This window comes from Atheta coriaria, unplaced genomic scaffold (assembly GCF_025399875.1).
Source record: "Atheta coriaria isolate IRGN ID8LTWV9N9 unplaced genomic scaffold, Caltech_Dcor_3.1 hic_scaffold_7_pilon, whole genome shotgun sequence".
Lineage (NCBI taxonomy): Eukaryota > Metazoa > Arthropoda > Insecta > Coleoptera > Staphylinidae > Dalotia > Dalotia coriaria.
Window position 1 is genome coordinate 6,852,338 of NW_027045449.1, and position 13,491 is coordinate 6,865,828.

A 13,491-nucleotide genomic window follows, 5' to 3' on the forward strand; every position below is an offset into this window, starting at 1 on the left:
AACACTTTTAATTTAATAGTTATATATGTTTATTTACATGTTTTAAATAAAGAATTAGTTATAAAATAAAGTTTTAATGTCACTAGAGAACAGTTGGCAGCACTGCGGCAAGAGCCTAGTGGAAGTCGACCTGGGACCTCGTTGAGTTGGTAACTTCCTTTTCTCTCTTTAGTTCATTTCAGGCAAAATGGGTAAGTGTTTGAGCGGTGGATTTTAACGAAATCTCCAAACATCCATCACCTGGATGGCCAAATAGTGAATCAAACAACGGAATCAGCTCGTGTGGATTATTATAAATCGAGTTCAGTGAATATTTCTGTGTATTTCTGTGAGAATTTGTGAAGATGCTAAACATAACCAACTTGCTGATATGACATTCAAAACATGTTCTCTTGGGTGTACAGTCACCTTGTAATCTTCTTGTATATGATGAGAAACTAGTTAATGTCCGACCTTTTGTGCTGAAGACATAAACTATACATTCCACAGCGCTCTGAATAAATTTATAAATTCACACGAGTTTCGTACACAATGAAGTAAGTACTTGTAATAACATAGTGGTTATTTGTTTTTAGGTATCAGCCGGGATCACTGGCATAAAAGGCGCGCCACCGGAGGCAAAAGGAAGCCTCTTCGTAAGAAGAGGAAGTTCGAGTTAGGCCGCCCAGCCGCCAACACCAAGCTTGGCCCACAGAGAGTCCACTATGTGCGCACCCGCGGTGGCAACACCAAGTACAGGGCCCTGCGTTTGGACACCGGTAATTTTGCCTGGGGATCTGAGGGTACCGCTCGCAAGACCCGTATTATCGACGTTGTCTACAACGCCAGCAACAATGAATTGGTCCGTACCAAGACTTTGGTAAAGAATGCCATTGTTGTCATTGATGCCACTCCATTCAGACAGTGGTATGAAAGTCACTACATTACTCCTTTGGGTCGCAAGAAGGGCGCTAAGCTGGTGAGTGTTACTTAAATTTCTTTTTTATAGAAATAAGCTGGTTTGGGATTTCTTAGTACATGATGAGAAAGTAGTAACATGTCCGACTCTCGTGCTGAAGACATAAACTATACATACATTCCACAGCGCTCTGATACTATGATGAAACAAATTGCGTGTCATATGAGATAAAATGATTTTCAATTAACTTGCTAATTCTGATTTTTGAAGTTGTAATTAATATTCATGGTTGAAGAAATTTGATTTACATTCTCTTCCTTGTTTTAGACTGAAGCTGAAGAAGCCCTCATCAACAAGAAGCGTAGTAAGAAGGTAGCGAAGAAATACGAAGTGAGACAACGCACCGCCAAGGTCGAACCAGCGATTGAAGAACAATTCACAACTGGTCGTCTGTTAGGTAAGTTCCTTTTTGGGTTATTCAAAATATATCACTCCAATAGAACATTTGTATGATGAAAAACCTAAAGCGAGGCCAAAATTGTAGGTGATTCGTTTTGAAGAGCCTCTTGTCCTGTGACTTGCTTGTCATAGTTACTCTGATCATTAAAAACAGTCTTAACACTTCATATATGTACAACTAAATTTATATATAGCACAAATGTACAGGTACTTATTTTATTTGTTTTGATTTTTGCAGCGTGCTTGGCATCCCGACCGGGTCAGTGCGGTAGAGCCGACGGATATGTGCTGGAAGGCAAGGAACTCGAGTTCTACATGCGTAAGATTAAGTCTAAGAAAGCCAAGTAAGCGTGGGAGGTTTTGATTAATGAAAAAACAACAGAAAAACTTATGGTGTGAATAAATGCGTCTAACACCTGTAATTTATAACTGCGGGACATTTTTTTACACTATGTACAAATCATTTCCTTCAGTTTATGATGCAGTTTCCTTTCCAATCATGAACACAATCCAGTCCTGATTTTTTACGACAGCATAAAAACAGTCAACTTTATAATCAGTTTAGGCTATTGTACAATGTTTGCTTGTATGTATTTAGAACTTCGTTGTTTTGATGGTAAATGTGAGTGGAATGTAAACAATACTGTGGTGAATTTTGCTGCAAAATATTTTAAACCATAATGAATATCCTCATGACTTCGGTTTTTATTTCATGCTTTATAGACAAAATACCGGTTTCACAAACACAGTCAAGGGATTCATTATTTTACATTGAAATACTCAGTGATAACATTTTTACTTCACTGCCTAAGCAATGAAATGCTTCTTAAAAGCTGATATCTTTTTCATTTCTAATTGGCGAAACTTGTGAAATTAATTAATTATGTTATTCCCAGTTCCTATTTTTAAAACGATGTTATCAATGTGCGGTATTTATATCCTTGTTTATGTCAATATCAAACAACTTGCGTATTTTGATTTTCGATAGCCGACGACAATAAAAAGCGCTTGCGCTCTGTGCCTTTTCCACCGCACGCGCAGTTACCATTCAACCAACAACTGTCAAAGTCGGGCGATAACGCGCCCAGTCGGCTTGTACAACGGGCGACCACGAGCGCGTGCTTGCCAGCCGAGTGCACGGCCGGCAAACTTTCGGCATCGGTATCCCGCGGCGTGAGTGGCGTCTGCCAGAAGCGGAGCGCGCGGCCAACAAGGGAGCTCTCTTCAAATATCGATTATTTCCTAATGTGCGTAAAGACACCGTCGTGTGTACATCGTGTGTTAGTGTGAGCGTGTACCAGTTGATAGCTGCACGGCGGCTCGCTCCAGTATTGTCGGAGCGAACCACTGATACGGATCGCCGGGGTTCGCACCTCTGCGCCACAAATCGAACACCAAAACGCACCCAACCTTCGGGGCCGACGGTGAATGTTTCACGCGAACGCGCGCGGCGGTTGGATTCGCCTCTTCAAGTAAATAAACAAACCAATGAAGATTTGGGCTGACATTGCCTGGGGATCAATTGAGTGAAGAGCATATTCCAATTGTCCAACATGTAAGTAGACAAACTGCTGTTGATTGTTTTACGTAGTATTTTGCTGAAAACGCCGAGCGAATAATGCATAATATCCGGTGTTGAATTACGCCGGTGTCGAATCAGCTGAATTCACTGTTGTTTAGTGTTCAGTGTCGGCGCAACGGTTGCAATCTGCGCGTTGAATTTGTTTGGCTTTTATCCTCCATCGTAAAAACTAAAAATACGTTTACACATGTGTACATTTAGCAAATCGTCGAGTTGCATCAACGAAGAACTGCTAACGCACGTACACAAAAGGGGCGTTGCTGTAGCGAATGCAAAAGCTAACACCTAAAACGTTAAAACTAAGCGTTTTCTCGTTTGGCGGCCCGCTATCAGCCCCATCATCCCATTAATTAATATTCGCGGCACGTACCGTCAGGGCACTTCGTGCCGTGTGCCTGTGCGCCTGTGTTTTTAATCCGTCATCAGGGCAAATATGTGCGGATCATTCCGGACCGCTTGGTGGTGGGCCAACCACCAATTCTCGTTTCTCGCCGCTGCCGCCGCCGCCAGCCGTGTCGATGTTCAGCTTCAGCTGTTCCACGCAGCCCGGTCAAGGTCGACATGGGGGATGGGCCCTCCACTTCGACCGTACGACCGACCTCCGCAGCGGCATCGGCGACGGCCTACATTCTCTCTCTCTTTCACCCGCCTCCGCGTGAAGCTTTCGCGCGCGCGCCGCCTAAATTTATATCCCTTTGCGTACGCCGCATAAATCAAATACATGCGCTCACTCGAAGCCCCGAGAATAATGCGCTCGCCGTTTTCCAAATAACACTCGTTGTCGTTCACTTGCAGCGACCGGCGACAATTCATCTTGTGGCGAATTTCTCGAGTACGCACTTTGTCTGTATGTGGGTTGTTCCTTTATTCGAAATTACAAATTAGCAACAGCGGGGTGGCCGTCGCCGAAAAGAGCCGTGTCGGGACCGAAATCGATAGCTCGCCGCCGCCGCCGTCACCGCCTTGCGCGTCTTACAATCGCTCAATCTCACTTTAATCGACACAATCATCGTCGAGTCGGTTTTCGAGAGTGCGAGCAGCCGCTGAAAAGAAATCGTTATCGGTTGGCATCAGCTGTGACTTTCTCATCACTTGGAGCGGCCGAATCAATTGTTGCCCCGTCTGGTATTATTCCATCCGACTCGGCTGACTTTCAGATGCGTCTATTTGGTTTGCTTTCGGTTTTCTGTTCCGTGTTTATTTCTGATCGAGAATTGTGTGTACTTTTTTGAGTGGATTATATAAAGTTGAATAATACCATGGTTTATTTAGTGATAAGAAGAGTGATTATATTTCTTCAGATAAAAATTATATATTGGAACCTTATTGTTTCAGTGTTATAATTAGTGAAGTTATTGATCTTTACATACATATATCTATTTTAATTAGTTACTTTTAAAATAGATTTCTAGAAGTAATTTAAAGCTTCGAAAATATTTTGTTGTTGTCTTTATCAATTGTTTTAAATGAAATTGTTGCATTCCAAAAATTTCAAAGCGCTTTATCATGTCACAATGACAACAATTTATATCAATAATAAGCGTTTGCTGAAACCTTTATTGAACTGATAATGTCTCACTATGAGGAGTTAACTACTCTTGATTGAAATAAATCGTACTTAAATTATACGAAAGTATCAAGTAGATTCAAAAGATTCAATTCGCTAAATAAGCATTAAAAGCAATATATAATGATTATATTAATATTAATTTTGAACATGTGGTATATTGAAACAATCAGAACATGAAAATGCTGATGTCGAGGTAATTTGTTGATTGTTTTTTTTATATGGTTGCAATGGCGCCACGCTGGACTTTCTCAGACAATTCGTAGCATTTTGAACAACTAAAAACCGTCATGCATTATTTATAATTTATCGTAAGTCGTAGTTGACTGCGAATGTAAATTAAGCGCGCGTTGACTACCAGTGCCTCGTGGTCGATTCAGGTTACTTATTTCGTTTTCCAGGGAGCTATTTTACGAGTCGGTGAATGCAATTTGATAAAACGTTGTTTTGTGTGCTGTGCTGTGCTCCCTTTAGCTTTTAACTTTGGACGATATGTAACTGCCACGGGGCATTTACATTTTAAACAGTTGCTATCAAATTAGTCCACTAACAAACTGGTGAGTATTCGGTTTTCGTGACGCCACATTTGCTAGTGGAAATTTAGTCAACATTGGAATTTTTCGAATTAACTATGTAAATTCAGGCGCTTGTGATTATAAGATTACACGCCGGTGCGATATAAGCAAACCGTCGAATTTGTTCCCTTTAAATAGTTAATATTATTAATGACTTTTCCGCGCAACGCCGGCGCCCGCGTGTGCGAAAAGAGGGGAAATTAATTAAAGTCGTTGAATTGTGCGACATTGTGCAAGGGAAGGGTTCAGCTGAGCGCAGGCTGTGTGCGATTACTTCACTGCTTCTGTTGCTACCCTATCCGGTTGCCCTTGTTGTACATTTGCGCACTTTACACCCAGCTCTGACATGACATGCGTGGGATGAGTGACAAAATATTGAAATATATATGCGCTGTTGAATTATTCAACCTTCACATGACGGCCGTTTTGCATGCGCGTTGTGTTCATCGTCGGTTTAAGGGATTAATTATGTCGTTCATTAATCATTGAGCGTTAACATTCTTGAAGTGGATTAAATCTTATATTTAATGGACTTAATTTGATAATAATTAAACACCATATTTTTAATTACAGTTTTTCTAAGTCATTTGATTTTACTTCTGGTCGATTTCGTATTCGTTGAAGTTATTAAATTCCAACCGCATTAAGGCAATTACGTTGGGTCCGGCGATGTTTTCGCAAATCGCAGCACCGTTTAACTGCTCTGATATGAATTCCTCACCCTCGTGGGAATCGCATACGTTTCCGCGGCATCCGGCCGAAGCGTCCGAAGTTACGCAAACGAATTAAGTTCCGATTATCATCTCGCGCTTTGGGGTCTGGCCGCGCGCCGCACTCGATGCTCGGTCGCTCGCAAATGCGTAATTTATATTAATCGATACGCCCGCCCACGTGTCTCGCGCGTCCTGCCCTAACCCGATTTGAACATTTCGCACGCCGGCGTAGCCACCATAGCCGCATTTAATTGCATTTTGTCTAGCGGCTTCGAGCTCGGCGGGTAGTCGGGAATGTGCGAAAGAAAATGAGATAACGATGGCATTTATTTAGTACGGTCTCGCTAGACCCAGCCTGGAAAGCACTCTAGGACGCGACAAAACAAAAGTTCTACTACATTTTCAGGCGTACTGCGTGTTTCACTACTACGAATAACGCGCGACGTTATCTCTGCGTTTCAGCAATACACAAAGCGTTGTGTACGGGTGTGTGTGAGAACGACAAAAGATTTTAGAATGCGTCTATCGTAGCGATATGTGCTACTAAAAGCATGCGCAAACAAACATTACATTTCGTTGAGAGCGAGCACAATATGCGAGGAACATTGCAGTGCATGGATTACAAACTGTCCTTAACTTTTTTTATGTTTTGCTGGCTAGAAATTTCTGTGACTCGAGGGTATATGATAAAATTTGCATACATATTTATAAATGCAGCTACATACGAGTAGGCATGATGTAAATGTTGTTTAATTATATCAAAACAATTTGACGGTGCGATAATTTCTTATATTACCACCATTTTTGAAAGTTAAAAACTAAGAATCAAAATTTGAGCCTTTTTTCTTTGAAATTCCATATCTTCTCAAAGAGCTATATAAAAAATGTCTAAATTTTCACACTCATATATAAAGATTTATTTTCTGATTTGGCGTGAAATGCCCCAGTTATTGTCCGCATACAGCAGACAACTATAATCCTGTTGGAGTTGTTTGTTGAAGATTAATAAAATCGATTCTGTGCGACCCGTAGTTGACAGATGTTTCTTCGGCGTTGACCTTCCGTATCAATCAGAGCGCGCTGATTAGCATGACGTCTCAATGACGAGCGCCGAGAGAACATGTCAAATGCGATAGCTGCCACAATGACGGCAGCGGCGGCGTCGATCTTGTTCGTTAATGTTTGTCGTAAACGTGTGAACGCTGCGCCGAGATATTGCAGTTGATGTCGTTTGTGCGCGCGACTTTGATCGTTCGCTACCAAACCAATCTAATGGAAGTTAATGGCATTCATCAAGCCGCCAGCGAGGTGATTTTTTTTACTACCTCGTAAATATTAATTATATTGGTGACATTTATGAGGAGATAGGTACAAATTGATATAGATTACTTTTAGGTTATTTTGACATTACTAGGCAACCAACAAAGCTGTTATCGGTTTATCTACTGAAATAAATATGTATGATTTTTGCATATTTTCCGGTGTGTGTAACAGAAGTCATAGAAGCTCATCTCGAGCAATTTATTATCAATATAGATGTACTGGTAGGCATAGTTAGTTTACGGTGGTACACGTGCAAACATCACATTACGAACGCGCACATTGTTCCAGCAAAGTATATTTGATCAAGGAATTATAATTACGTGACTTTATGCACACACGAAGTTGGTGAGCCGCGCGCGATTATGGATTATTTACGATTGCGTATTATCGGCCAAGGTTGCGCCAGCAGAGGCCCGGCCCGGAGCGTGGTGTTTGTGGGGGTGTGCACACGCTTGAGATTCCGGCTGTAAACATACAAACACACACACCTATACACCCACAAGTGCGGTGGTGGCGGTAGCAACCCCTTACGATCGCATCGTATCGATTCCCTGTTAAAAATTGATGGCCAGATGGGTCTTTGCGTGTCGGCCCCGTCGCGTTACTTGTAGGCCAGTAGGCCTCCTTCATACAACGCCATACATAGATTTGGTTAGGTGTGTAATTGTGTCGGTGTGCAGCAGGCGTTCGTTTCCATTTAGCTTCGGGTTGCCGCGATAATGGAAATCTATGGCTATCAGTGTGGTCGACAGTATGTAGAATGTGGACGAGTAGATGGATATCTCTGCGCTGTCGCGGGGCGAACTACAAGTCGTCCTCTCGTGAAATATCTTTCTTTTGTACGAGGTCGACGAGGGTAAATAGTACTCGATATCGATTGTGGTGGCTTGTGCTTGATTGTGAAAAAGCACATTGCTCACGTTGTACGTCGTATAAGTTGATTATGTTCTCGATGCGAACGGATGAAAGGCTTTTCATTTCAGCAACTGTAATAAAAATAAACGTGTTCTTATAACAAAACAAAAATTCAATTATTTTTACAATAGTAAATAAAAACTTATGGATTTTAGTTGTCAAAGACTGGAAAGATAATAAATTTATCAATTTTTAGATTTCGTGTATTGTGGAGCTATGGATTTTGATTTTAATGGACATGTTTTTCGCATTCTTAACTGTGACATTTCAAAATAATGGTAGAATTGAAATCAGTAACGCCGTAAGTGTTTATGCTAAGGCAAAAATGTCGAATGATTACATTTCGGCTTTCAAAACTTCTAAAAAAAAATGTTTTCGAATTTAGCACATGCACAGTTTTAATTATGAACATTTCAGCACGATAAGCAGTTAATATAGTTTATGTCGATGTAGTATTGTTATTTTAAACTACACGTGGAATTAAATTAGATTTGTTACGCTCAAAATACTTTCGGGAGAGCAAACAGTAGTTACAAGTTGCTGCGATAACAGTTTGTGGCAATTGTTGCAAACTCATCAAAACATTCACAAAGTTTATAATTTTCATACCGTGCATGTTCACAACTTTTACGCAGTAAAATTATTCCCCGTTGAACCTAAGTTGACTTTAGTTTATGTTGTTCTTTTCCTGCTTTGTTTTCGCAAGATATATTTTTTGTACACCTGCCGGTAGATTTAAGCCGCAGTAAAGCCAAAAGGTAAACTTAGGGATTTTAGGCTTTTTTGGTTTACCACAGGAAAATAATATCGTCGGATAATTCTCCCCGGAAATAACTTACTAATTCTAATAAAATTTTGTTTTCGTAAAATTTGTGTGACTTGTTATTATATGTTTAGTGTGTTTGGTTGCCTACGGTAAACATCTAAATCTTATTATTTCTGATTCTTTATTCATGACTTTATTTATTATATATACTCAGTTAAAAATATAGTCACTATTAGCGAAAATGTTAACTGAACCATAAAAACCGCCGTAGCATAAACCAGTTAATTTTTATCACAATATTTAAGCAGATGTTCCTAATCGCGTCATCTTGACGCGGCCACTCGCTAATTAGATGGGAACATTTTTAATTCAATGCGGCAGAGGGGCGAAAAAAAGAGAGTCGCTGCGTTTTCGAGATGCGCACGCTTAGTTTTTCACCCAGGCACAATTTTCCACCGCAACGAACATTTTCATGGCTCACATAATAAACGAACGCAATGCGCGCGCAAAAAACTACAACTTTTTCTTGGGACTCTTCGCGTAATGAAGAAAAAAATCCGCAAGCCAGACGAGATTATTTACGAGCGTGTGTTTTATCACTCTGGGGCAAGGGTTGGCTCGACGACAAGGGTTACTAAACTGTAAATCCCACCACGGCATGGACGCAGCGCGCATGTGAAACACAATTTGATGCGCTCTTTCATCTCGTTTTATTTTCCAGTTAAAGTGAACATTTATTTACGATGGTGTTTTTCTTAACGCATCTCATACATATATTTATTTATATATTTTGCCATTGTTTGTGTTTGATTTTAAATTTTGTCTTTATAGTTGAGATTTTATTTCGTTCATTCCATCCCCGCATCACCCGAGGTCATTTTATCAAAAAGCATGTCTGCACACTCGGGCGGCGTCGAGGAGACAGACGACGCCGGTCACGGCGGCGGCGGCGGTGGCAGTGACGCGGTGCAAGAGGTGGAAGCGCAGCGTCAACAGGCAAACAAGTATCAAGGACGCCAGCATCGCTCAAACTCCCTGGGCGCACGCTTGTCGTTCAAAGGACTGTTACGAGATGGCCTGCACATGCACTGGCGCGAGTAAGTTGTTCATATCGCACATTTATATCATAGTTATTATTAAACATGCATTAACAGCGGCGCACAACCGCGCGCTTTGTTTGTTTTCGTTTCGTGCGCGTTTTATTTTCGTCGACGCTCACATCTGCGACTGTTTTGCTCCTGTTTTTACACCATTATCACAGCGTCTGGTATTTGTTCGCTATTTATATACTGTTTGATAGCCATAGCGCATATGCAGCCAGGTTTTTTTTGGCTGATATATTTCCCACGATGTTTTTTACTACCTAAACAACTGGCCTCTGTGATGCGATTAATAGCGTTTATTTATTCTGCAAAATTCGCAGCGGTCAAAGGAATAATAAAAATTCCAGTAGAATATGTTTTTTCGTGTGTTGGAAATTGACGTGGATCAATGTGCGATATTGAATGGTATTTATCGTCTGTTCATTTGTTCGATTTGGTGCCGACAGCGTTGTGGTCGTGAATAAATGCGCACCAACTTTGCGAGACTATTAATTTGCAAAGTTTAAATTGGAATGATGCAAACAAAATCGTAAATTCTGCTCGAATTATATTTACTTAGTGTGTCAAGTGACTAAAACGAATTAAATTTCGATTGTTGGGTTTTAATGTTGGCTTGTTAAAACTGTTTTATCAACTCGTTCATTTCTAGTACATATTTAATTTAGTTCTAAGAAATTTCTGATTTGTTTTAGATTTTAATCTTTTACTAAAAACTGAATACCAGACTTTTAAACCATCGTCAGTAAGCTCTAAGTTATAATTTTGGCTAAATTAGCAATGTTTTTTAAGTAAAATATAGTACAATGCAATATGTTGAGCAGATTTGAAAAATTGCCGCAAAATCGTGTATGTTGAGTTGCATACCATACAAGCAGTTTGACGTTTCACTAGTTTCTTTTAAAATTATCGTCTAAATCAGTCTAAACAACCGAAAATACTTTATTACTGCGCCTTAATAATTAAATAAACCGTGAAATATTTTGCTATAAATATTTGTAGAACGATTGTTTAAAAAAAGCATAAAATTGTAATGATTACGTTGTTTTGCGAATTTTAAACAAATCATAATACCTATTACTTTATTCGCACATTCATTACAATAACACTTTTATTTTTGCGCAGTTTAACATCATACATTTGTTGTTTAGTTGTTTGATGCGAATAAATCATTTTCTATTTTAATATGCACTGGTACACAAGTTGAGCGTATGTATCCAGCGGCATTGTTTACGACACGTCCGAAGGTTATAACTGTTCAATTGCATAGACGTAATGACAGGCTCTTGTATTGGCTTAACAATCGAGATTGTTATTGGGCGTAGTAGGTATTATAGAAATGTTTGCTGGCGCACTGAGTATAAATAAAAAGTCCATTAGGATACTATTCGCAAATTAACACATACGGGTCACTCATACTGATTTATTTTCGGTGCATGGCACGGAAATGTTTCGCAATTAAGTTTAATAATCGCCCTGTGGGTTTACGCTACTTATAAATAACTAGATTTATTATTTTGCTTGGTTAAAGTGTAGAATTTGTGCATATGATTGCATTTTTCCGTTTTTTTTTTGTAATTTTTATGCTATTTGCAGAAAATTTTCTGTAACTCATTAATTCGAGGTCTAATTTATAATTGAAAAACGCTTTTTCTGTCATGCGTTTTTTTTTCTAAACGAGCTTGAAATTTTCAATTTCCACCGGCGTCAAGCACAGACGCGGATGTTTCAAACGAGCTTTTCCTCCCAGCTAACAGCTTGCTGGCTTTCATTATTATTTTTTTCTGCTTCTTCGGCCTCGACACTGTCGCCTTCGCTTTCGCAGAGTCGACGCGATACCCTTTCGGTTTTCAGAGAAGTCCTCGTCACTGCGTTTAGCCAGGGCCCGCCTACACGCTGAATTATATCAACTTTGCCAAAAATGCGGCTCGAAATTAAGTTCTGGCCACGTCGCGCTTTGACAAGCCGCGCCCAGAGTGGGGTCTAGGCAAAACTTCCTAATTATTTTCGCATTTTCCATTCGCTCGGCCGTAATTTTTGTTTTAATTAATCTTCTATCACACGTCTTGAAAACAAACCCGGCAACTTTTACGACCCACTCTTTTTTGTTGTTTTGTTGTTTTGTTGTAATTATATGGAATAACACTGCTAAGTGAGTGCAAGCAGTGAGTAGGCGTACGAGATAATAAAGATGGATAGTAAAAGTGTCGAATTGATTGGTAGCTGATATACGATCACGTATTTTTTTATTACTTTTAATAATACTCTTCAGTTTGTTAACGATCTGCTCGGAGCTGTCTTTTAATACCAATTTTATATCGTAACATTGACACAGAAACCAAAACCAAATTAAACAAGAATTCTCATCTTTTTTGCTCTGGCAGAGTTTCAGTTAATTGTCAATAAAAGGTTTACGTACGTTTAATGAAGTGATTATTAATTTTTTACGACCGTGTGCAGATTTATGAAGTCATTTTTTTCGCTCAGTTGCATGGAAAATTTACTTCTTCGCTCTAATTTACGACCTGAAACTGCCGTGCACAATTTTTAATTTAAAATCCAGTAATTTATATTTAATGTTAAGTACTTATTAAAAAGATAAACAATTTCATAAGATGAGCGCTTAACGTTACAATATTTTGTTTGTCTGGGAAAAATTGTGACGAAAACAAGAAAAACACTTGTCAGAATATTGATTAATTAACCAAAGTAAAAACCCTGAATGCGTAAATATAATAATTTACGCGGACGTCGCTGAAGTTGTTTTTGATAAATTGAAGGAAATCGTAAAGCAACTTGTAGTAATTATGCTTACATTCAAAGTGGTCAACAGAATCGGCCGAAAACACGGCGTGAAGCATTTCGTCCTTGCCAACGAGTGGGCGTCTGCACGGCGGACCCTTGCGAGGTCGAAAACGCACACCGGATCTAAAGTGTCATCGGCAACGCATACAAAAAGAGCTTAATTTAAGATTACCTGCGAATCGGTCGGAATTCGACCATGCGTGTGCATTGCACATCCGTTTCAATATTTAAGCGTTGTTGTGTTTAATTTATGTTTTCGTCGAAGAACCAGTACAGATGTACACTCACAGACATTTATTGAAATAATAAAGGCAAAGGTGAAGTTGTTCATTATGTGTTCAGTTGAGATTCGCGGCTTGTTTCTGGGTACATTTAACATTGACAAGTCAAACTTAACAATCGGATCCTTCTCCATGTTATCGACGCACATTTCTTTAGATTTATATACGTACCAGTATTTTACAGTATCAGCTATTTAATATTTTTTAATAGAAAATATTTAATGCAGTTTATTAGTTATACATTTTGTCAAGAATTAATAATATAATTTATTTGGTATTGAAAATATTCATCTTTTGTTTTGTATTTTTTCCCTTCGTGAGTCTGTGAGTCGATTTATGAATTTATAATAACACACACCGAACGTCTGGTGCATTTCGAGCGCAATTTATTTAATGCGTACTTGATCGTGAAGTTGTGACAGCCGTGCAAGTGCATGCCATGTCGATTTTTCAAAAAGAAACTTATTGCTTATTAAAACCCGTGAGCGCGACGCATGCAATTGCACA

At 39.4% G+C, this 13,491-nt stretch overlaps 1 protein-coding gene and 1 long non-coding RNA gene across 2 annotated transcripts; both read left to right on the top strand.

Annotated features, from left to right (window-relative positions):
- Nucleotides 1–101: 101 nt before the first annotated feature.
- RpS8 (ribosomal protein S8) lies at nucleotides 102–1,786 on the top strand. Its single transcript, XM_065307761.1, has 4 exons — nucleotides 102–191; nucleotides 576–958; nucleotides 1,226–1,355; nucleotides 1,596–1,786. Exons 1-4 carry the CDS (start codon nucleotides 188–190, stop codon nucleotides 1,703–1,705), a joined length of 627 nt encoding a protein of 208 aa, XP_065163833.1. The 5' UTR covers nucleotides 102–187; the 3' UTR covers nucleotides 1,706–1,786.
- A 636-nt stretch (nucleotides 1,787–2,422) lies between these two features.
- Nucleotides 2,423–13,033, top strand: LOC135796275 (uncharacterized). The gene is made up of 3 exons (XR_010549297.1): nucleotides 2,423–2,912; nucleotides 9,630–9,895; nucleotides 12,722–13,033. It is a non-coding gene; the product is annotated as an uncharacterized lncRNA (long non-coding RNA).
- The last annotated feature ends 458 nt before the right edge of the window (nucleotides 13,034–13,491 follow it).